This window comes from Colletotrichum phormii (genome assembly GCF_030913505.1).
Source record: "Colletotrichum phormii strain CBS 102054 chromosome Unknown BDP81scaffold_8, whole genome shotgun sequence".
Lineage (NCBI taxonomy): Eukaryota > Fungi > Ascomycota > Sordariomycetes > Glomerellales > Glomerellaceae > Colletotrichum > Colletotrichum phormii.
This window is the reverse complement of record NW_026851450.1, coordinates 341,876-361,469: the sequence shown is the minus strand read 5'-3', so window position 1 is coordinate 361,469 and position 19,594 is coordinate 341,876. Positions and strand designations below refer to the sequence as shown.

The window sequence follows — 19,594 nt, the reverse complement described above, 5'->3', positions numbered from 1 at the left end:
GAGGCGCCCAGTAGACGCCAAGTCTCTGCAGCCACTGGCGCCGATGATCTTCGTCTTTGTCGCCGACTGCAGATGACCAGACTGTCACCCAAAGAGTCGAAGAAGAGGTGCATCACCGCATTGCACTGCCTTCACAGTAGTCAAACGATGCAGGATGCACGACGCTGGAACATGGTCCTAATGTCTGCGATGGCCACACTGCAAACATTACGTGTCAGTGCGCGGCTTACCCAGATGGCACTCTCACCAAGCAGGCATTGAAACCTCTGGAATTTTGAGGCGGAATTTCCCATTCATCTCAACTTTTGGTCGTCCGAGCACTTGGAACTTGCTCCCAAATACTTTGCTTGTGGGCCACAGCATGGGAATGTCCACAACCGCCTGCCCCGCCAAACGGCTTCTTCGTTGAGGCTGTGCTGTCTCACGGTGAAGCTTTTCGGCGTGCTCGTTCGACGTGCAGCTCGCCTGCAGCACCGGGCATAAGAAGCAGCTAGACAGAGCGCCGCGTGGCTGTGTTAGCCCTGCAGCTTCACTTCACGTCCGCTGGTTTCTTGACTTGCAAGAATGCTGTACCTTCGTAAGTACATCTCTCTCCAACCATCGGCGGTGAGCATAGTGGAGGGGCTGACATGATCCGGGGGAACGCCGGTCCTGGTTCCACACCACGGCAGTGGGGCCGATGATTGCCAAACTTTTGAAGCAGCTACCGAGCAGCCATCCGTCTTGGCTGTCGACAATTGTCTTGCAATCAGGTATGAAATACCTTAGGTAAGGGTAAGGTACCTCACGTGGTATGTAGGTAATCTAAAGCACTGCTTATCCAAGATAAAATGGTTTGCAGAAAAATAAGCTGTGCCGTAGGGCCACTCATTCGGTATTTGCAATAAGCCTTGCTGACCAGGTCGCAGGCTTGCTTACTCTCTCTCCCATTGATCAATTGGAACCACAGTCGGACAGCGACAGACCTACTTCATAGAGCTGCGGGAAGATCACTGATGCATCATTCTTTTCATGTTCCATATTGCAGATAATGCAGGCACAGGGTGCGCACTTGCGCCCCCTTCGATCCTTCTTGTGGCTGGAGCGCCAGTTCATCCCAGCCACCTCATTAAACTGTGGCGTTAGCTTATCTAACACAGCCAGAACCACAATCACCCGACGCATCATCACGTCACAGGTTCGGATGAAAGTGGGGACCTCCCTTGCCCTTGGAGCTCCCAGCAACCGTTTCAACCCACTACGAATCTCTCCAACACATCACTAGCTTCTGCCCAACGACTCGCGACTCGACAGCTCTATTAGTCGCTCCTACGAAGGGGGGAATGCCTCGCGCGAGATGGACTCTATAATATTTGAAGACAAAACCCCGAACTGCAACGGGAAAGAGGCGATTAAACCGAGCGATCGTGACGTTTGGGTCCAGCTTGGTTTGTCTCTGGTCCTTGGCCTCACAGCATTCATCACATTCTGCATCTTGCGCCCACGATGGCCGACCCTTTACGCCGCGCGCAAGCGCAGATTGGATCCCAAGATCGGTTTGCCCGCCCTGCCGGATACCTTTTTTGGATGGATTCCGGGCCTCTACCGCGTCACGGAGGAGCAAGTCCTCGCCTCTGCTGGCCTCGACGCCTTTGTCGTAAGTGCGAAACTATTCCTCGCGACTGGGCATACTGAACTGATAGGATTAGTTCCTTACCTTCTTTAAGATGGCTATACGTATTCTGGCTATACTCGCCTTCTTCGCGTATACAGTTATGCTACCCATCAACACTGCGTACGCACCTGAAGAGACTTTCCCTACACCGAAACCAAAGCCTAGCAGTACTGCCACGGCCTCCATCGCGATGGCGACTAGCGCTCCGGAAGATTACACCCACGACAGAGGTTTTATTTGGGCTGCGATGGACGACGACGACAAGAGTTTCAAGTCGGAAAAGAGCTATATCTGGGCGTGGCTGGCGTTTGGCTACTTCTTTACGGGCTTGACCCTCTACGTCTTGAACAAGGCAACCTTCAGAATCATTCATGTTCGTCAGGAGTACCTCGGCACGCAATCGACCATCACCGACAGAACTTTTCGCCTTACTGGCATACCCCGAAACCTTCGCGATGAGAAGAAAATCAAGAAGCTTATCGAAAAGCTAGAAATCGGCGAGGTGGAACACGTCAATCTATGTTGCGACTGGCGGGAGCTCGACTCGCTCATTGCGCAAAGAGCGCAGGCTTTGGCCCAGCTTGAAGAAACTTGGAGCGTCTACCTCGGAAAACAAGCCGCGCTCCCCAAGTCTGTCCAGCGCCTTCGCGATCCACAGGCCGAGCCTTCAGTCCTAGAGCATCGAGAAGACGAAATCGACCAAGAGGCCGGGGAAAACGGTGGATTATTGGGACACGAGAACATCAACCCCGAGCTTGTCGAGAGACCGCGCCCCAAAGTGAGACTTTGGTACGGAATTCTCAAACTCCAGAGTCGCAAGATAGACGCCCTTGACTACTACGAGGAGAAGCTGCGACGCCTCGACGATAGAATCCGCGAGGCGAGAAAGAAAGACTTCACCCCGACCGACCTGGCCTTCGTCACGATGGACTCGATCGCCGCTTGTCAGATGGCAATCCAGGCTCGCATCGACCCTCGACCTGGACAGCTTCTTACGAAGCCCGCACCCGCTCCGTCCGATGTAATGTGGCCCAACACATACGCGCCCCGTGGGATTCGTCGTATCCGCTCTTGGATCATTACCATCTTTGTCGCCGTCCTCTCCGTTTTGTGGTTGGCAGTTGTTGCGTCGATTGCCAGTCTACTGAGTGTTTGCAACTTTAAGACATGGTTCCCTGGAATTGTTGGATTCTTCGACCAGTATCCGACCTTGCGTGCCTTGATCGAGACCGGCCTACCGACGCTCCTCGTTTCGTTACTGAACGTGGCCGTGCCGTATCTCTACGAATACCTTTCATACGAGCAAGGAATGATCTCCAAGGGCGACGTGGAGCTCTCCATCATTTCTAAGAACTTCTTCTTCACATTCTTCAACATTTTTGTCGTCTTTGCTACTTCCAACGCTGCTTTCACCATTACCAACTTGGTCCGTCAGATTCAGGATGTGTGGAAGAGCCCTGCTACCCTGACATCGCATGTCGCCACGCAAATCCAGGACCTCGGAATATTCTACATCAACTTCATTATGCTTCAAGGCGTTGGCCTGTTCCCCTTTAGACTGCTCCAAGTTGGCAGCGTCTTCCTCTATCCGATCTATCGAATGGGCGCCAAGACACCCAGGGACTTTGCCGAAATCATGCAACCGACTGTGTTCAGCTACGGCTTCTACCTTCCGACGGCATTGCTCATCTTCATGCTGTGCCTGTTGTACAGCACACTTTACTTTGGCTGGCTTATTTTGACCGTGGGGCTTCTTTACTTCGTCCTTGGCTACTTCACCTACAAGTACCAGCTCCTCTATGCGATGGATCAGCCTCAGCATGCGACCGGCGGCGCCTGGAGAATCATCAGCTACCGCGTCATTCTCGGTCTTTTCGTGTCGCAGTTGATCCTTTCCAGTATTATGGCACTTTCGTATGCCTTCTTCCAGTCTATTGCCGTCTTGCCGTTGATTGCATTCACGATTTGGTACAGCTTCTACTTCAAGCGTCGTTTTGAGCCACTTACACGATACATATCCCTGCGAAGCATTCGCATCGATATTGACCCCGAGGATGCTGCTGTGCTTGACGAAGACTTTGAGGGACCGAGACCTTCGCAAGGGTTGCTGAGACGCGGAAGCACCATTGACGAAGACAAAGAAAAGGGCTTGACGTTTGCGAATCCCAGCCTGACCTCTCGGTACGTTGAAACATCTTGGTTCGTTTCTTTAAACTAACTCTCTGCAGCCTCGAAGAGCCGTGGATCTACCAGGATCCGCCCCCAGTTCACAACAACGCGGAAGACGAAGAGAGCGGCCCGGATACGGAGACACCAAACGCCCCCGAGAACACGGCCTCGGCCGCCTCGGACAGTACAATGAGCCTGGGCGACACGCACATCTGGCGGCAGCAGAGTGACGGCAACAATCGCTAGTGTGTAGGCGCTTCGCCTAGCTGCTCGCAGCTGCGTTTGTAGATATCCTCACGTGTGCATACGGGAACATTACTTTAATGATCAGGAGACGTTGGGGTGGGTAGCGGGGGTAACAGCACTATACCACTTTGGAGTTTTGGAGTGATTGAGTGTTTTATCAAGATAATGAGAGTTCATGAACGATACAGACATGCAGAATTGGTGTCGAGGTCAGGTGATGATGTGTCGTAAGATGATTATCCCCCGTTGATGGAAAGAGGTCATGCCAAGACCCCGCGGCCTTTCGCCATGAGCGGTCGCAGATCAGTCGCAAGATCGCAGTGGTACTCGTGATAATGTCGGAAAGCCAGAGCCAGATTCAGGCTGTACTATTCAACAAGGCATCGCAATTGTCGCTGTCCGGACATTCTTTAACTCTGGTATGCCAAATCGAACTCTGTTTGGCTCAGACAAGCGACTTTGCTGTTTGCGAAGAGCCCCATCACGGCAAAGCGTCACCTTTAATTGCATCATGCAAGTCTTGACCTCGCGACGAGCGGAGGCTGGCCGTCCCGGATTCTTCAAATTGTTGATGGCACTACATTCAGTCGCGCCCGGAGGTCGGGCAGTCGGCGGAGATGGAGGCGAGTGCAAATAGATTGACGGATTGTCCTTGGCTGCATGTCAGACGTGGTATCCTACGGTCTACCTTCTGGCTCACCCGCGCGGAGAGTAAAAGTACCGCGAGATCGGGGCGTGTATCTTTGGTATCTGACACCGGCAACGGCAACGGGTAAGCAGCCAAGATCTAACTGCTGCTTAAGCTCGAGACCCGAGTGGCCGATAGACCGGTGCCGTTTCCCAAAGGGCCTAAAGGTAGATTAGTAGTTGATAAGCCAATACTCAAAATGCGTCACTACATCTACCTAACCTAGATATCCGGAGGCGATCGCAGGAGGGAAGCTTTCCTTGCGGCTTGGGGGACGGGGGCTAGAGGGTTGGAAACGCCGACCACGAGGGGTGCCGGGGCGCGGAAACCGTAGGCGCGAGCTCCGACTTTTTCGAATTGGGTCCACTTTTGTTTTGATCTTTACCTCGTGAGCTAAGGTACCTAAAAGCTAAGCAACAGGGTAACGCGCAACCGGTGATGGTTTAACGGTTCGTCAATACCCGTTTCTTTAGATCTCCATCGACGTTGAGGTAGGACACAGGAATAGGTGATCATGGAATCTAAGCTACGATATCGGGTGGTGGTCTATTGGGCATCAATCGTGGATTGCAACGCACGCCAACGATCAAGGTCTCAGGACCCCAAAAGAACTGAGCAACATCCCGCATCATCCACACCGTAGCCCATTGGTATCACAAGAAAAAAACGAGCCTCTTGGAATGAAACCTAAGCTGCCCCTATTCCCACTCCCACTATCCCGGGCTCATCTCGCAGGTTTGCGTTCGGGAAGGAAACACCCCTTGGAAAATCGTAAGATGCTCTGTCATCGCGGGCCTCTTACTCTTACACCACCCCCCCCCCCCCCTCCCCCCACCCTTGATATGTGCACTGCAGTTTCCCCTTATCCAGCTCCAGCCTACTCTGGAGGTGTTGGAGGTGTTGGAGCTCTGGAGCCTCTTGTTGTATCACTTTTGTTGATCTCTGCGACATCAGTGCATCTGCCACCCAACTGAAAGGTCTCGAACCGCTCAAGACACGCCCGCTGTCCCTCTTATTAACCTCTTGGCTCGCCTCGTGGGTTTCCCTCAAGGGAAGGGGAGAAGAATCGGGGGTACCGCCATGTGGAAACAATCCAACTGGAGTCACTGGACTGCAGTCTGTCGCAGCGTGGCTTCAGAACTTCCTAGTCGCCTATCAGTGGAATGGTGATACGCCCAAACACCGAGGTGACTTGGGATTCTCGCTGATAACGCCGCGGGGGCCAAGACTGTGATGAGTGAGGTACTTCGTAAGGTACGCACACCTATTATGTGGATCACCGTGCTTCTTCTCCCTAAGAGGCTGAGAGTTAAGATGTGAATCAGTGAATGTGAGCTCCTGCCTGTGGCCCCCCACTTGGGTCCGGCGGGAATAAGCACTATCTTGCAAGCGTAATCAAATGCACGCACTAAGAGTCTTAAGATCCTTGGATTCCGAAAAACCTTTTCTGTGGTGGTATCCACCTGCACGAGTCTGGCTGGTCTCGTGTGTTCAGAGTCCAGACTACCTTAGGTATCCGTACCTACTTCAGCATCTTCAACGTTGGCCGGGTGTCTAGGGTGAGCATCGCCAGCCAAGGTACCCTGCAAGGAAACAACCAATTTTCAAGACTTCCAGAAGCACCAGACTTTGTGGCGACTAGATCAACTGCTGAGTTCAAGTAATTTTCAACGGAAAGTTCCACGGCAACGCAACGCAACGCAAATCTCTTCAAAGTTGGAGCCGGCCCCATTGCGGGAACCCATCTGCGTGACTGACTGTGCGTCCGGCCGGAGGACCCACCTTTTGAACCCGCCGGTCTTCCACACGGTCCGTGCGTCCCGGACGAAAGGGGGCCCAGCTCGGCTCTGGAAGTCGTAAATTCGCAATGTGCTTCGGTAAACATCAACGCGCCAACCGATGCAAACAGCTGCATCCCAGGCTTTGTTGACATAGATTACTAGCTTCTTCAAACACTGGAAGGAAGGGGAAACGAAGCTTATCGAGGTTCAAATGAAGACGAGTCTTCTAGCTGACAAGGGAAACGTACGTGAGAGAAAAGACAAGCTCGTGCGGATAGATGGTTAAGCAACGTCGAGAAATCAGAGCCCCAGAATGTATTCAAACCCTCGGCTATGGTGAGAAAACAGACAGAAAATTCTGGTTCCTCTGTTTTGATTTTAGTATGACGACACTCCGAGCTGGTCCCGAGATTTCTCCCCCCTGTTCCTCAGCCCTGGGAGACACACAATCACGGACTGGGACTGCCCCTGTTCTCTCTCGACCCAAGCCGGCCAAGACGCTCTAGTGCCGCCCAAAAGTCATTCCCTCTTATTCCCAGACCCGGCCCGCTTTTGCGTCACCGGGCAGAGCCGCGAAGAGAGAGGTACAGAGGTAACCTTTGACGAGAACGAGAAGCGCGTCGAGGATTCGATTCGATTGCATTCTGGCTGACTGAGATTTCAGAACTGGAATAGCATCTATTTCTCCTTCCAAGATTCACAAAATCCAGGGATGCCGTCAAGATGAACCATTGGAGATCCGGACAAATTCGTGATGACGATTTGCCAGGCCAGTCCTTTTCCCATCGCGCGTGTACCTCGAATGAAGCTTTTTTCAAACCAGCTCTGTCTAACCCCGAATTCTTGGCTCTCGCCTCCCCGTGATGGCCGTCCATCTGCGAGCTTACCTTACTCGAGCGGCGAGCCCAGAGCCGCCAAACCCAAAGCTGCAGCCTGCACGGTAAGGTAAGGTAGCTTGCCATTGCATCTGCTAGGACGGGCAGCACGTTATCTCGACCTCTCACAAGTTTGCTTTTTCTTTAGCTTGGAATGTCACTCCTCCGTTCTCGCAGTTTTGCTGATTGACACACGCCCCTCTTCGCCTTTCCGCGGTGGAGAACATCCCCATCACGAATGGCAGAGAGAAAATCAGAGAAAGTGGTCCACGAAAACTTGACGCGTGTGTACGGATACGTATCATCAAACACAAGAAGAGGGAAATCCTCACATGAACGACTCACGGACCATGCTGTTATCGCTGTGTCAGAACTCGACTCTACTGCAATTTTGAGAGAAAACAGGGGGGGGGGGGGGGGGGGGAAACACATGACGATAAACCGGGTTGGGCGATTCGGACGGGAAAAGCGGGTCTCCGTCCATCCAGATAAGTGGAGACCACCCCGAATGCCGCCGCCGAAGTATCCCATTCCCAACCCATAGCCCGAATTGCGACCGGTTCCCAGGCCCTGCACTAGGTAGGTTGTTTACCCATTCAATGGTTACATGGGAGGGGCGTGCGTATCTTTCTGATGCAAGGCACCTTGCCCATCTTACACCAGCAGTGACTCAGTTTCCTCATGTGTGGTTCTTCCCAAAGAATGAGGCCGAGTATAAAGTCAGGGTGATGCCCCTCCCTTTCATCCGAGGAGGATATCCTATTACTTGATCATCGTGTGTTCATACCGGGCCATACCCCCTAGCCCTCTCCTCTTCAGACTTCCTCATAAGATTCCCCTTTCCCACCAGGGACCCCCTGAACACAACCACATCAACCAAAGCATACGCCTCCAAACCGCAAAGATGGATCAACCATCACGAACATCATCACACACCCTCCCGCCAGGCTCCTCCTCAGACTCAGACGGCGCCGCAGCACCCCAATACGCCCGCCCAACCCGCCGCTCCTCCATCGCCTCAAACGTCCTCCACCCCGTAAAGACAAAGGAGGAAATCGACCCAGAGCTGGACGTGAACCTCCCCTACCGAACCCTCTCCCCCAACGCAAACCTCGACGAGTACCGCGTAGAAACCCACAACGGCGAGATCCCAGCCGTCGCCACCGATGCTTCTTCCGCGCCAGCAGGCCGCGCAGACTATAAACTCGTCACCTTCGTCCCCAACGACCCCCAAAACCCAAAGAACTGGAGCAAGGCCTACAAGTGGTACTGCACAATGGTCGTCGCCCTAACCTGCTTCGTCGTCGCCTTCTGCTCCTCGGTCATCACAGCAGACATTGAAGGCGTCGCCGCAGAATTCCACTGCTCAGAGGAAGCCGCCTTGGTTTCCATCACCGTCTTTGTCATCGGCTTCGGCATCGGTCCCATGGCCTTCGCGCCCCTGTCCGAAATTTACGGCCGCCAGGTGATTTACGCATCGACCCTCCTCATCGCCGTAATCTTCATCATCCCCTGCGCCGTGGCCAAAAACCTCGCAACGTTGCTCGTCTGCCGCGCCATCGACGGCATCGCCTTCTCCGCGCCCATGACACTCGTAGGCGGCACCCTCGCAGACCTCTGGCGCAACGAGGAGCGCGGCGTCCCTATGGCAGCCTTCTCCGCCGCGCCCTTCATCGGCCCGGCCATCGGTCCCCTCGTAGGCGGCTTCCTCTCCGACGCGGCGGGCTGGCGCTGGCTCTACTGGATCCAGCTCATCATGGCCTTCGTCGTCTGGGTCCTCATCTCCTTCACCGTCCCGGAAACCTACGCGCCCACGATCCTCGCCCGCCGCGCCCAAAAGATGCGCAAGGAGACCGGCGACGCAACCCACGTCACGGAACAGGACATCGACATGCGCCCCTTCAGCGAGCGCCTGGGCATCTTCCTCATCCGCCCCTTCCAGCTCCTCTTTGGCGAGCTCATCGTCTTCCTCATCTCAATCTACATGTCCGTCCTCTACGGCCTGCTCTACATGTTCTTCGTCGCCTTCCCCATCATCTACCAAAAGCGCAAGGGCTACTCCGCCTCCTCGACAGGCCTCATGTTCATCCCCCTCGCCGTCGGCGTCCTCCTCTCGGCAGCCTGCTCCCCTTGGGTGAACAAGCACTATCTCACCCTCGTCGCAAAGCACAACGGCCACCCGCCCGCCGAGGCCCGCCTCATCCCCATGATGCTCAGCTGCTGGTTCATCCCCGTCGGCCTCTTCATCTTCGCATGGACATCCTACCCGGATCTCCACTGGGCCGGCCCGGCCTTTGGTGGTTTCCCCGTCGGCTTCGGCTTCATCTTCCTGTACAACTCGGCCAACAACTACCTCGTCGATTCCTACCAGCACCAGGCCGCCTCCGCCCTCGCCGCAAAGACCTGCATCCGTTCTTTCTGGGGTGCCGCCGTCGTCCTCTTCACCGAGCAAATGTACGACCGCCTCGGCGACCAGTGGGCCTCTTCCCTCCTCGCTTTCCTCGGTCTCGCGTGCTGTGCGATTCCCTTCCTCTTCTGGGTCTACGGAGCCCGCATCCGTGCCAGGAGCAAGTACGCCTACTCCGGCGATGAAGAGGAGACGTCAGGGTCCGACATCGAAAAGGCCAAGCCCGTCAAGAACGCTCTGGCTCCCACCCGCACCTTTGAGCCCGCGTAAGCGACTCGCATATCTCGACATGTATACACCTCGACACATATCAAAACACCCAACAAGTTGCTGTATGTCAGCTATTTGTTATTGGCGCCTTGGCTACCAGCCCTGGATTCGTTGGTAATCTTTGTTTATTCGGCGTAAAGAGGAGGCTGGCGTTGGATAGAGGAATCCAGGAGCGAGGGGCATTTTAGACTATAGACGCATGTACATTTCAACGGCCGGCGCCGTTAATAATCCTAAATAAAATTGAAATCAAATCAGTCGGGTTCAATTGCATGCATGTGTGGATAATGCAACCATTTGAACACAACAGTCCTCTTCTTGTAACAAACTTTTCGTCTACACACGAGGAGTGATGGAAAAGTGGGTATAGGGAATCGTCTATTCGTAAGTCGTAATCTGTAACCATCTATTTGCTCGATAACCGAAGAGGAGGGTATTCACCAATCTACAGGCCTTTGCTTCATATCCGCCAGTCACCAGCATGTCTCCCATAACCTCTCAGACAATACGCACCGGAAGGGATTCTCTGCGAGACATGACAAACTCTTCCTTGACCAGAGAGTTGTTGCACTTGCGTCCCAGCATAAAGTCCTCGAGGTTGCGGAATGTGCACTCGGAGATTTCCTGCAATGCTTCCTCGGTGAAGAAACCTTGGTGGCCGCAGATGAGGACGTTGGGGAAAGTCATCAACCGGGTAAGCAAGTCGTCGTCGATGATATGGCCCGAGTGGTCATTGTAGAACAGATCGCCTTCGCCTTCGTACACGTCCAGGGCCAGGCCACCGAGGTGCTTAGTCTTGAGGGCGTGAACGACGGACTTGGTGTCGACGAGACCACCACGAGAGGTGTTGATGAGCATAGCGCCGGGCTTCATCTGCTTCAATGTCTTTTCGTTGATGATGTGCTTCGTCTTGTCCATCAGAGGGCAGTGCAAGCTGATGAAGTCGCACTTGGGGAGAAGCTCCTCAAGAGAAAGGTACTCGCCGACTTCCTTGAAGGCGTCCGACTCGTAGGGGTCAAAGGCGTACAGGGTACAGCCGAAGCCCTTCATGATGCGGGCCATGGAGACGCCAATCCTGCCGGTACCAATGATACCCACCGTTTTGCCATGTACAGTTTTGCCAAGAAGACCATCGAGGTTAAAGTTGCCCTCGCGGGTTCGGTTGTAGGCTCGGTGGGTGCGTCGGTTGAGGGACTGGAGCAGGGCGACAGCGAACTCGGCCACAGCCTCGGGGGAGTAGGAGGGGACGTTGGCAACGAAGATGCTCAACTTTTCGGCGGTCTTAAGGTCGACGTTGTTGAAGCCTGCGCAGCGAAGGAGGATTGCTCTGCAGCCGGCCTTGTGGAGCTCCTCGACAACGTCGGCGGTGAGGGAGTCGTTTACGAAGACGCAAACGGCATCGACATCTTTGACAAGCGAGACGGTCTCGGTGGAGAGGGAGAAGTCGTGGTAGATGATGCCAAAGTCGCTGTTGTCATCGACGAGCTTCGCGTTGTGCTTCTTGAACTCCTCCTTCCTGACTTCGTGGGCGGCATCGATGTATTTCTTGTCGTACGCCTTGGCGCTGAAAACGGCGAGCTTCATGATGGCGGTTGGACACGATTGTGGGGTAGTTCAAGTGATGCTGTGGAAAACAGTAGCTAGCGGGTCAGGTATCCGAGGATTGTCGTCTGCAGAAGTGTGTACGAAGAGGGTGTACGTGAAGATGGAAGGTCAATCGGAACTGGTGGCACGGATTGAGGAGATTTTGTACAAAAATGAGAAAAGGAAAGGGGAGGAGAGGAAGAGGAGGAGGAGGAGAAGAAGAGGAGGAGGAGAAGGAGGAGGAGGAGGGTCGGAAGCTACAAGCCAAGCAAAGGCGCGCGTCAGCTTCCCCTTCTCCTTCTTGGCTGCCCTTCCTCGCTCCTCGCTCCTACCTCACCTGCCTTACCGGTAGGATATCTCAGTGCCTCGTGCCGCATTGGGAGCATCGAGTGCCTTCTTTCCCTCGCCATGTCAGCGTCAATGCCAAAATCTGCGTCAAGATCTTTCTGTTGTTGCCAAATCCGGCACTTGGAAATGCTTTCTAGCTGAACTCAACCGGATGACGTGTATGAGCCCTAGCTACAGCTGCCGCTCTTTTTTAAGCTTGACTGACGGTGCATTGCACCTTGAGGTGGTGAATGCCATTCGCCTGCGGCCCAGAGCTACCCCGCCATCGATGGATGCTTTTCTGCCAGGTCGGGAGCTCTGGGCAGCTCGCTAACCGGAAGCAGAACCCAACTGGATGGATCCTGTCAGAGGAGCTGTCAGGCGGCATGCCCTGGATTTTCAGGGGAGCCCCAGTAAATCATTCAATCACTTCTGACCATTTTCATCAACATCGCAGGGTTCCCGGTTCAGAGCGCGATGAGGAAGATGATAGTGAATTCTCTTCGCTCTGACCTGAATATCATACTTGGTTCCCCCTTCTACAGCATACGGGTAGGCACTTCCCTCAAGCTTGGGGAATGAGTCAGCAGCAGGTGAGTGCAGCAGCTTAGAGAGGCACACAAAGCAGCCGCCCGCCATAACATCATTGTCGCACAAGAAACTCGCAAAAAAAAAATTGTCATGGAAACAAATTGCACCACATGAAGGGCAAGATAGCCAAGTCAGATTGGCAAAAAGGCAAAAGCATGATCAGTGGGAGGCTTGAACTCCCGGCCTTGGCATTACACAACATTCCGGATGAAATATTAGTACCACGCTCTAACCAACTGAGCTAACCGACCAGTTAATGAAATTTGCCTGGCCTGGCTTTTACTTGAAGGGCCCAATCAGGTCGTTCACGCAATTTGTTCAATCTTACCTCCTCCAGCTTCGCCTTGCTCCTTACTCGTCTTCAATTATCGTCTTCTCTAACTCTTTGTAATGAGGAGAGTTTCGGGTAGGAGCAATCTGGTGTCGACATCGAAAACTGTCACTCTATAAGTTATTTTTGACATCGTTGGCAACTGCTTTCCTGCATGAGGTTCTTGCAGCGCCTGTGGTTCACCTTCTCACTGCAACATACAGCACAGTCATCGCAGTAGTCAGGTACTAAGCTAACCGACGGCAAGAAGCATATATGTATCTTTGGTCTTGCCGATATACTGACGAGATCTCGAGCCCCTGTGGCAAAAATCCCCTCCTTGCCCATACCATCGTCTTTACTTCTCCCGAATCCCATCAGCCTCGACTTCGCCCCACGTCGACACATGCATCACTAGCAGTGCTAGAGACTTCTATTCATCCGACGGACGCACTTTATTATAATACAGACCTCCGCTTCATAGTTCTCTTTAGATATCCTTCCTTTGACAATGTTCTTGTCCTCCGATCCGTGGCTCGACTCTACCATGGCGAACCAGCCCGGCCAGCGTCTACTGTTGTACGGCCACGGCCATGGCTATCATGCGTTTCAACAGCTGCCGGCTGCTCATAGGCTCCCGGTCGAGATCTTGCAACATATTTACTTGCTGTTGGATCCATGCGACTTCAATTCATCACGGCACGCATGCCGCTCCTAGTTCTTAGCCGGCATGAACGAGGCTGTCCTTGACTGCATGATATCGAGAGGCGGGTGGAACTCAAGCATCAACATCATCCTCGGCGATCAAAGCTCCGGCAATACGGCGAACTCGTCCTCAACTCGAGCGACTATCATGTCCAAATGGCTCGCGAGAGAATGTGCTCTCGGCTCACGTCGCCACAGAAGCGAGCCTGCCTTTGTTGAAATCACTCAGACGCAGTTCGTCAGCGACTGTCCGATTTCTACGAGCGACTGTCGAAAGGTTGACTACACGGCGAGTATGTGTGGTCGATTCTTGATGGTCACCTACGGATCAGTCATACTTGTCTTCGAGCTGCATCACCAGTGCGAAGAGAGTATTTCGCGCCCATGGCCCAGGTCTTCTTAGAAGGAGCTTTCGAGTCACCATAGAGGTCAACTTCGACTCATCACTACCATTACCTGCGAATCTCCTGTTCTCGCCTGTGCCATGGACACGACATGGGGGCGCAACAATGTTGCTGTGCTCCTCCAAGGCCGCGTTGGCCTTGTCTTTGAGATCCCATGGTTATCCTGCTTCCCCGTCAAATACTCAACGCAACCGCGTCCGCGATCCAGGCAATGCGACTGTAGCACATGGGAGGTTTCGCACCCCCTGCCTTTGCAGGCAAAGTTACAAGTCGCCCGTTACAACGTGTGCACGCGCGACTGTCCTCCTCGCTCCGTCGCCATTTGCCCCCATCGCTTGTACTTCGCCTTTGGCTCCTCCTCAGGCATCGAGATACACTGTAACGATACACGTGCGCAGCAAAAGGTCCGCCGCTTTGCGTTATCCACACCCAGCGACTACATCTACTTTCTTCCTCCGGGGGACGAAAACGATCCAAGACGCAAGCTTCGCCTGGTCAGCTCCGCGTCAATCTCGGACTGCCACGCCGGCTGTCTGCAAGACGTAGTGGGTGTTCTAGGCTACAATGAAAGCGACTTTACTCCCCAGGTCCCGGCTATCATCTCACGACTTGAGACGTCTGGCCTCGAAGAAGACGCGTCGAGTGTCTATACCATCATGGAGCAACAGTTGTCCGCCTCTCTTGGTCCTTTTGCCAATCAACGGCGCAACTGGACAAGGAGGGAGAGAATACTCCCGAGGCCTAGGTTAGCCGTCGCCGACAACTATCGAGCTGTGCCCTTGAGCGACGGGTCTCACATACTTTTCACAGACCCCGAAACTGGGTACTTGTGCCTCGCTTCTGATGATCCCCACCAGTCTACGGCCGGCTTACAGAGGAAAGTGAACTTTCTGCCACCCGCATCAGCATGCGAGAACGCTCCACTCATATATGCCGTCGGAAGAGACTTGACACATGGCGTGAGAATTACTGCCGCTTTTCCAACGACACGATGGAAGGAAGGAACAGGCTCTCAAGCTGGGGAGCAGATCCTCGCTTTCTACACTATCCCACCAGATATGTTCCGGGACATTTCAAACTTTGAAAACCTCCCGAGTTTGGTGGACAGCGAAGGAGAACACCAATGGGCGCAATGGTGGCCGACACTGCAGCATACAGTTCAACCATATCTGGAAGCCAAGAACAGCGGATTGATCGAAAAAGGCAACCCTAATGAAAGGCCAACGTATCCAGTTGATGTCCACGGCCAGGTCGTTGCCGTTTGCTCCGGAATTGTGGACCTTTCGATGGGCTTGGGCGCCGATATGATGATCTGGGCCTTTGACAGAGACGGCTTGACTCGTTGCTGGGCCTTGAACATCGGAGACGATAGGCCGATGCAAAGGCATACGATCTTGAGTGACGGAAGCATGCGGAAGTTGGACGGCGATGGGGACTTAACGATGCTATAGGCGGACTGGAATTCGCCACAGACCCAGGGTATGACCTAGGGCAGCACAGGACAGCATGTCCTGAACGCTGATATCGAGAGAGGCTGGTACATCTCTAGTGCCGCGGACCAAAGAGTTCATATATAAGGGCCTTATTGAGCCTTGGCGTGGAATAGCGAGATTGCATACTGGGCTTCGCTGGATTCAGCCATGCTAGCAGACAGCGAATGATACACGAATGCAGGAATTAGAAAAGTAGGAGATACAGAAATGCTTAGACGTACAAGAATCATGCTGACGACTACTGAGGTAGCAGCTACCCCTTCAACCTACACTTCCGCTTCGCTCATTAAATACGGTGAACTGGCTTGAATATCTCCCGTAAAACCCAAGATCCCGCTTTATTCATCTTCTGCTCATTGAGATTTCTATCGTCTATAGATGCCATGTATCGTGTAATCTTTCTGCGGCCCATTCACAGTATACTTGATATTCCACTCCTTGAGGTTCACAGCCTTGAATGCGAAATCGTACTTGACATCATAATAATCGTCAATGCAGAGGTGCCCAGCCTTTGCCTGCCAAGGCTTCTGGTCATCTTGTGGTGGGCCCTCGAATTCGATCTCGTGGAAGAGGTAATCTGCCTTCTTGGGCTCGTTGACTTTTGCGAACCACACGCTTATGGTGTCTTTCTTCTCGTCGTAGCGCCAGACGTAACGGCGGGTTGCGCGGAAGACGAGGCCGTTGGAGGCACGGAATTCGCCGTCTTCGATGTAGAGGTATTCCGTTGCCAGGGCGCCGTCGTCGGTGTCTGTGGAGTTTTCCTCGGGGTTGGAAGTGCTGGCGGCGCACTTGAGGCCATCGGTGGTCTTGTTGCGGAGGAGGAATTGTGCTGTGCCGCTGAAGTGACCGCTGGGGTGGCTTGGTAATCTGCTCGTGAGATCGCGTTCGAGGTTCCATGTTCCTAGTAAGCTGCGGAAGACGGCGCGGGGGACGAAGCGGGATGTCGTTAGGCCTGCGATTGCGGTGGTGTTTGTTTGTGCTAGGGAGGTTTCGGCTTCTGCTTTGGCGGATTCGGAGGCGAGGGGGGAGAGGTAGCGGGCTGGGGTGAGGATGTCCATTGGTTTGTTGTTGTGAGGGAGGGCTGGGGTGAGCGGTGAGGCGGGTGGGGAGATTGGGATGGAGAGGGCGAGGGAGAATTGGCACATTAGGTAGGCGTAGTCGCCCATTGGAAACTGGGAGGCGCGGGGGTCGTCGCGGAGGGAGACGGTGCGCCAGTCTGAGGCGTCGTCTAGGAGGGCTTCGTTGGGGGACGGTGGGCGCGGGCTGATGGAGGTTGGTGTCCAGAGGGCGGAGAGGAAGCGGGCTTGCATTTCCATTACGCCCCAGTAGGGGGATCTGTAGAAGCCTACGAAACCGAGGGTCGGGAGGTCTTTGACGTGGGTTCCGTGGAAGGCGAGGGCGAGGGGGAGGGAGGGGTGAGAGGGAGAGTGGTTTAGGGTTGTGAGAACGGAGGAGGGGAGGAAGGAGAGGCAGGGGGAGGGGTCGAAGCCTGTTGCGAGGATGACGGCTGCGATGTTTTCGATGTCTGGGGCGGTGGAGGAGGAGGAAGGGGTTGTGTTCTTTGCGGTTGTGCCGGTGACGGAGTCGAGTTTGCCGGTCGTGATATTGATGAGGCCGGCGCGGACGAATTCCATGTAGTTCTCAGAGACGGCAAGGTAGGCTGGGTCCGAGTGGTGTTTGGGGGTTACGGCGACGGAGGGGGAGAAGTCGGATTGGTCTTGGCCCAGGGAGGTTGTGTAGATGCCGTGGGTTAGGCGTGCGGCGTCTGGAGTGATGTGGCCTTGGCTGTTCTCGAGGGGTTGGGGGCGGTTGCTGAGATTATAGGATGGGAAGTCTAGGGGGAGGAAGGGGGCTGCTGTTGCGCCGGGCTGGAGTTCGTGTCAGCGGGTTGAGTCTCTCTCTTGATGTCAAGGATGTGAAGGGCAACTTACTTTTGGTGTGGTGTGGAGGGGGAACACCCACGTCGGACGCTGGGTGAGATGCTCGACCGTGAGCTTCTCCGCATTCGGCACAGGGCTCGGGTCCGGCGCGTTGACGGCGCAGGAAATGTGCGTGGCAATGGTCCCCGCGATCTCGACGCCCGACATCTGCCCTCCCACGACCAGGATCTTGCCACCGTTCTTCACGCCGTCTGGGAACAGGGTCTGAAGATCGCGGTACTTGCTGCTGTGAACCACGGGGATCTCCGTGCCGGTACCGCCAGAGACGACGTCCGGCACGATAGGCTTGCCAAAGTAGCCGGAGGATACGAGCAGGTAGTCAAACACGCTCGTCTCTCTCCCGCCGGCGTCGCTCTCGACGGTGACGGTCCACGAGCCGTCGTTCGGGGAGAGCTCCGTCTCGACTACGCGGTGGCCGAGCTTCACGTTGGCGGCGGCGGCGGCGACAGCATCGGTGCTCTTGAGGTAGTGCTCGAGGTAGCGTTCTAGGTACCGGCCGACCATCCACGCGCGGGGGAAGTCCGGGTCCTCGGGGGCCCAGGCGAGGTCGCTGAACTGCACGGTGTGCTTGCTCTGGTTGGCGAGCATGAGGGGGTGGACGAGGCCGTCGACGTCTTCGCGACGCGTGGGCCAAAGGCCGCCAATGCGTCGTTGGGCGTCGAAGATTGTCACGTCAAAGGCGCCCTTTGGTGCGTTGTGAAGGAGGGTCTTTGCGGCGACGAGGCCGGAGGGGCCGGCGCCTGTGAGGATATGCTGTTAGCTAAGGTTGAATCATGGGGAGTTGGTGGTCCTTACCGACGATGCATACACGTTTGCCCATGATGATGGGCGTTAATGGAGGGGATGGTGGGGTGAGTGAGTGAGTGAATTGCCCCTCACTGAGAGAATCAGACCCCTGTTATGAGAGCCGAGAGATGGGATTCAAGATGAATTGGGGTACGGCTGTAGTTTATAACCTCCCTTGTAGACGAGGACATATAAAGCTGAGCACCACAGCCTCTCAGCAAGTTAGAGATGGAGTTCTCACGTCAGAAGCCACCGCCGAAAGCGCCATTGTCGCGGTCGGGGATTAGCGGCAATGGTGGGGCTTGTCGCCGATCGAGACCGGCGCTATCCGTGATGAGTCAGCTTGGACTTTGATGTGGGGCGCCAGCCGGCGGGACCTTTCGCCGGCTGGCAGCCTCAATTGCCCGAGGTGGCTCGCGTCTTCAGCACCTCCCAACTCTGTTCCTCCATCCTTCGTCGGAGCATAAACTGCTGCTCGCGTTCTCTATTCTTCGTACGACGATACGTTAACGACAGGTTCGGGTCACTCAATGATTACACAGAGTTGAATAGTCGTTCGTCATTCATGCAATGCAGCCGAAGCCGGACCATTGAATCGAAATCCCCTCGACGACAGAACGTTCACGCTCGATCAGGGACCAACCGGGCACACATCTCCAGCTCCCGCAACGTGAGGCTTACCGGGAGTGCTTCTCCTGACTGACGCAGAGCGACTTGCCTAATTCCCAAGTCAGCGCGTCGACCACGGCCAGGACATCGGGCTTGGAAGTCCAGCTATCCGCAAGGTCCCGAAGTCTAAGAAAACCACCACACCATCTAATCAGTGGGTTCTCAGAGGCAAGTTCCCGCCCCGAGAGCCTGGGACCTGAACGCAGGGCTTATTCGGCGTGGCCGATGGTTGGCGCGGCCCAACAACGGCCAGTCGGCTTGCGACAGAGAATTATCGACGGCTCTCTGCCATGTCCCGAGCGACGGGCCCTCCCTACCGCCAGCCTGGCCCCGGACGCGGATTGCCAAGCCAGGGCATCGGGACCCCTTACGGCCGGTTCGGGACCAGGCACCGCACTGACATGGATATATCTTCGGCTTCGTGCAGTCAGTGGGCCTACCCAGCTATGTCCAGAACTTCAGATGGCACCCGATGCCCAAAGTCCATCCGCTCATCCTCGGATGAATGTTCAGCACCGACTGATCCTTGATCCGTCCAACGGTCCAGCACGCTGCACGATCACCAGCTTTCTCTTCTAAAGACTAAGGTGCTGCAGCACGCCAAGCCGGGACAAGACCTACCATCCCGGAGTTATTCAGCGGCGCAAATCCGACTAGTACCATTGGCCCGGTCTACTGACGAAGCCCAAGCAACG

At 54.8% G+C, this 19,594-nt stretch overlaps 6 protein-coding genes and 1 non-coding gene across 7 annotated transcripts; 3 read left to right on the top strand and 4 right to left on the bottom strand.

The window, feature by feature from the left end:
- Nucleotides 1-1,336: 1,336 nt before the first annotated feature.
- On the top strand, nucleotides 1,337-4,069 carry BDP81DRAFT_393254 (uncharacterized protein; the record flags this gene model as incomplete). The annotated part of the gene is made up of 3 exons (XM_060587809.1): nucleotides 1,337-1,636; nucleotides 1,689-3,835; nucleotides 3,883-4,069. The coding sequence occupies 3 exons, from the start codon at nucleotides 1,337-1,339 to the stop codon at nucleotides 4,067-4,069; spliced, it is 2,634 nt and encodes an 877-aa protein (XP_060446151.1).
- Nucleotides 4,070-6,073: 2,004 nt separating this feature from the next.
- BDP81DRAFT_425427 (uncharacterized protein) lies at nucleotides 6,074-6,903 on the bottom strand. The gene has a single exon (XM_060590220.1). The coding sequence runs from the start codon at nucleotides 6,688-6,690 to the stop codon at nucleotides 6,280-6,282; it is 411 nt and encodes a 136-aa protein (XP_060446150.1). The 5' UTR covers nucleotides 6,691-6,903; the 3' UTR covers nucleotides 6,074-6,279.
- Nucleotides 6,904-7,964: 1,061 nt separating this feature from the next.
- Nucleotides 7,965-10,412, top strand: BDP81DRAFT_425425 (major facilitator superfamily transporter). The gene has a single exon (XM_060590219.1). It carries the CDS (start codon nucleotides 8,318-8,320, stop codon nucleotides 10,088-10,090), a length of 1,773 nt encoding a protein of 590 aa, XP_060446149.1. The 5' UTR covers nucleotides 7,965-8,317; the 3' UTR covers nucleotides 10,091-10,412.
- On the bottom strand, nucleotides 10,402-12,054 carry BDP81DRAFT_425424 (D-isomer specific 2-hydroxyacid dehydrogenase). Its single transcript, XM_060590218.1, has one exon. The coding sequence runs from the start codon at nucleotides 11,672-11,674 to the stop codon at nucleotides 10,589-10,591; it is 1,086 nt and encodes a 361-aa protein (XP_060446148.1). The 5' UTR covers nucleotides 11,675-12,054; the 3' UTR covers nucleotides 10,402-10,588.
- A 694-nt stretch (nucleotides 12,055-12,748) lies between these two features.
- On the bottom strand, nucleotides 12,749-12,843 carry BDP81DRAFT_t141. Its single transcript has one exon. It is a non-coding gene; the product is annotated as a tRNA-Ile (tRNA).
- A 789-nt stretch (nucleotides 12,844-13,632) lies between these two features.
- On the top strand, nucleotides 13,633-15,462 carry BDP81DRAFT_405619 (uncharacterized protein; the record flags this gene model as incomplete). Its single annotated transcript, XM_060588945.1, has 2 exons — nucleotides 13,633-13,967; nucleotides 14,034-15,462. 2 exons carry the CDS (start codon nucleotides 13,633-13,635, stop codon nucleotides 15,460-15,462), a joined length of 1,764 nt encoding a protein of 587 aa, XP_060446147.1.
- Nucleotides 15,450-18,438, bottom strand: BDP81DRAFT_372297 (uncharacterized protein). Its single transcript, XM_060586650.1, has 3 exons — nucleotides 18,240-18,438; nucleotides 17,436-18,184; nucleotides 15,450-17,372 (listed from the first exon to the last, which is right to left on the bottom strand). The coding sequence occupies exons 1-3, from the start codon at nucleotides 18,262-18,264 to the stop codon at nucleotides 15,870-15,872; spliced, it is 2,277 nt and encodes a 758-aa protein (XP_060446146.1). The 5' UTR covers nucleotides 18,265-18,438; the 3' UTR covers nucleotides 15,450-15,869.
- Between the last annotated feature and the right edge of the window lie 1,156 nt (nucleotides 18,439-19,594).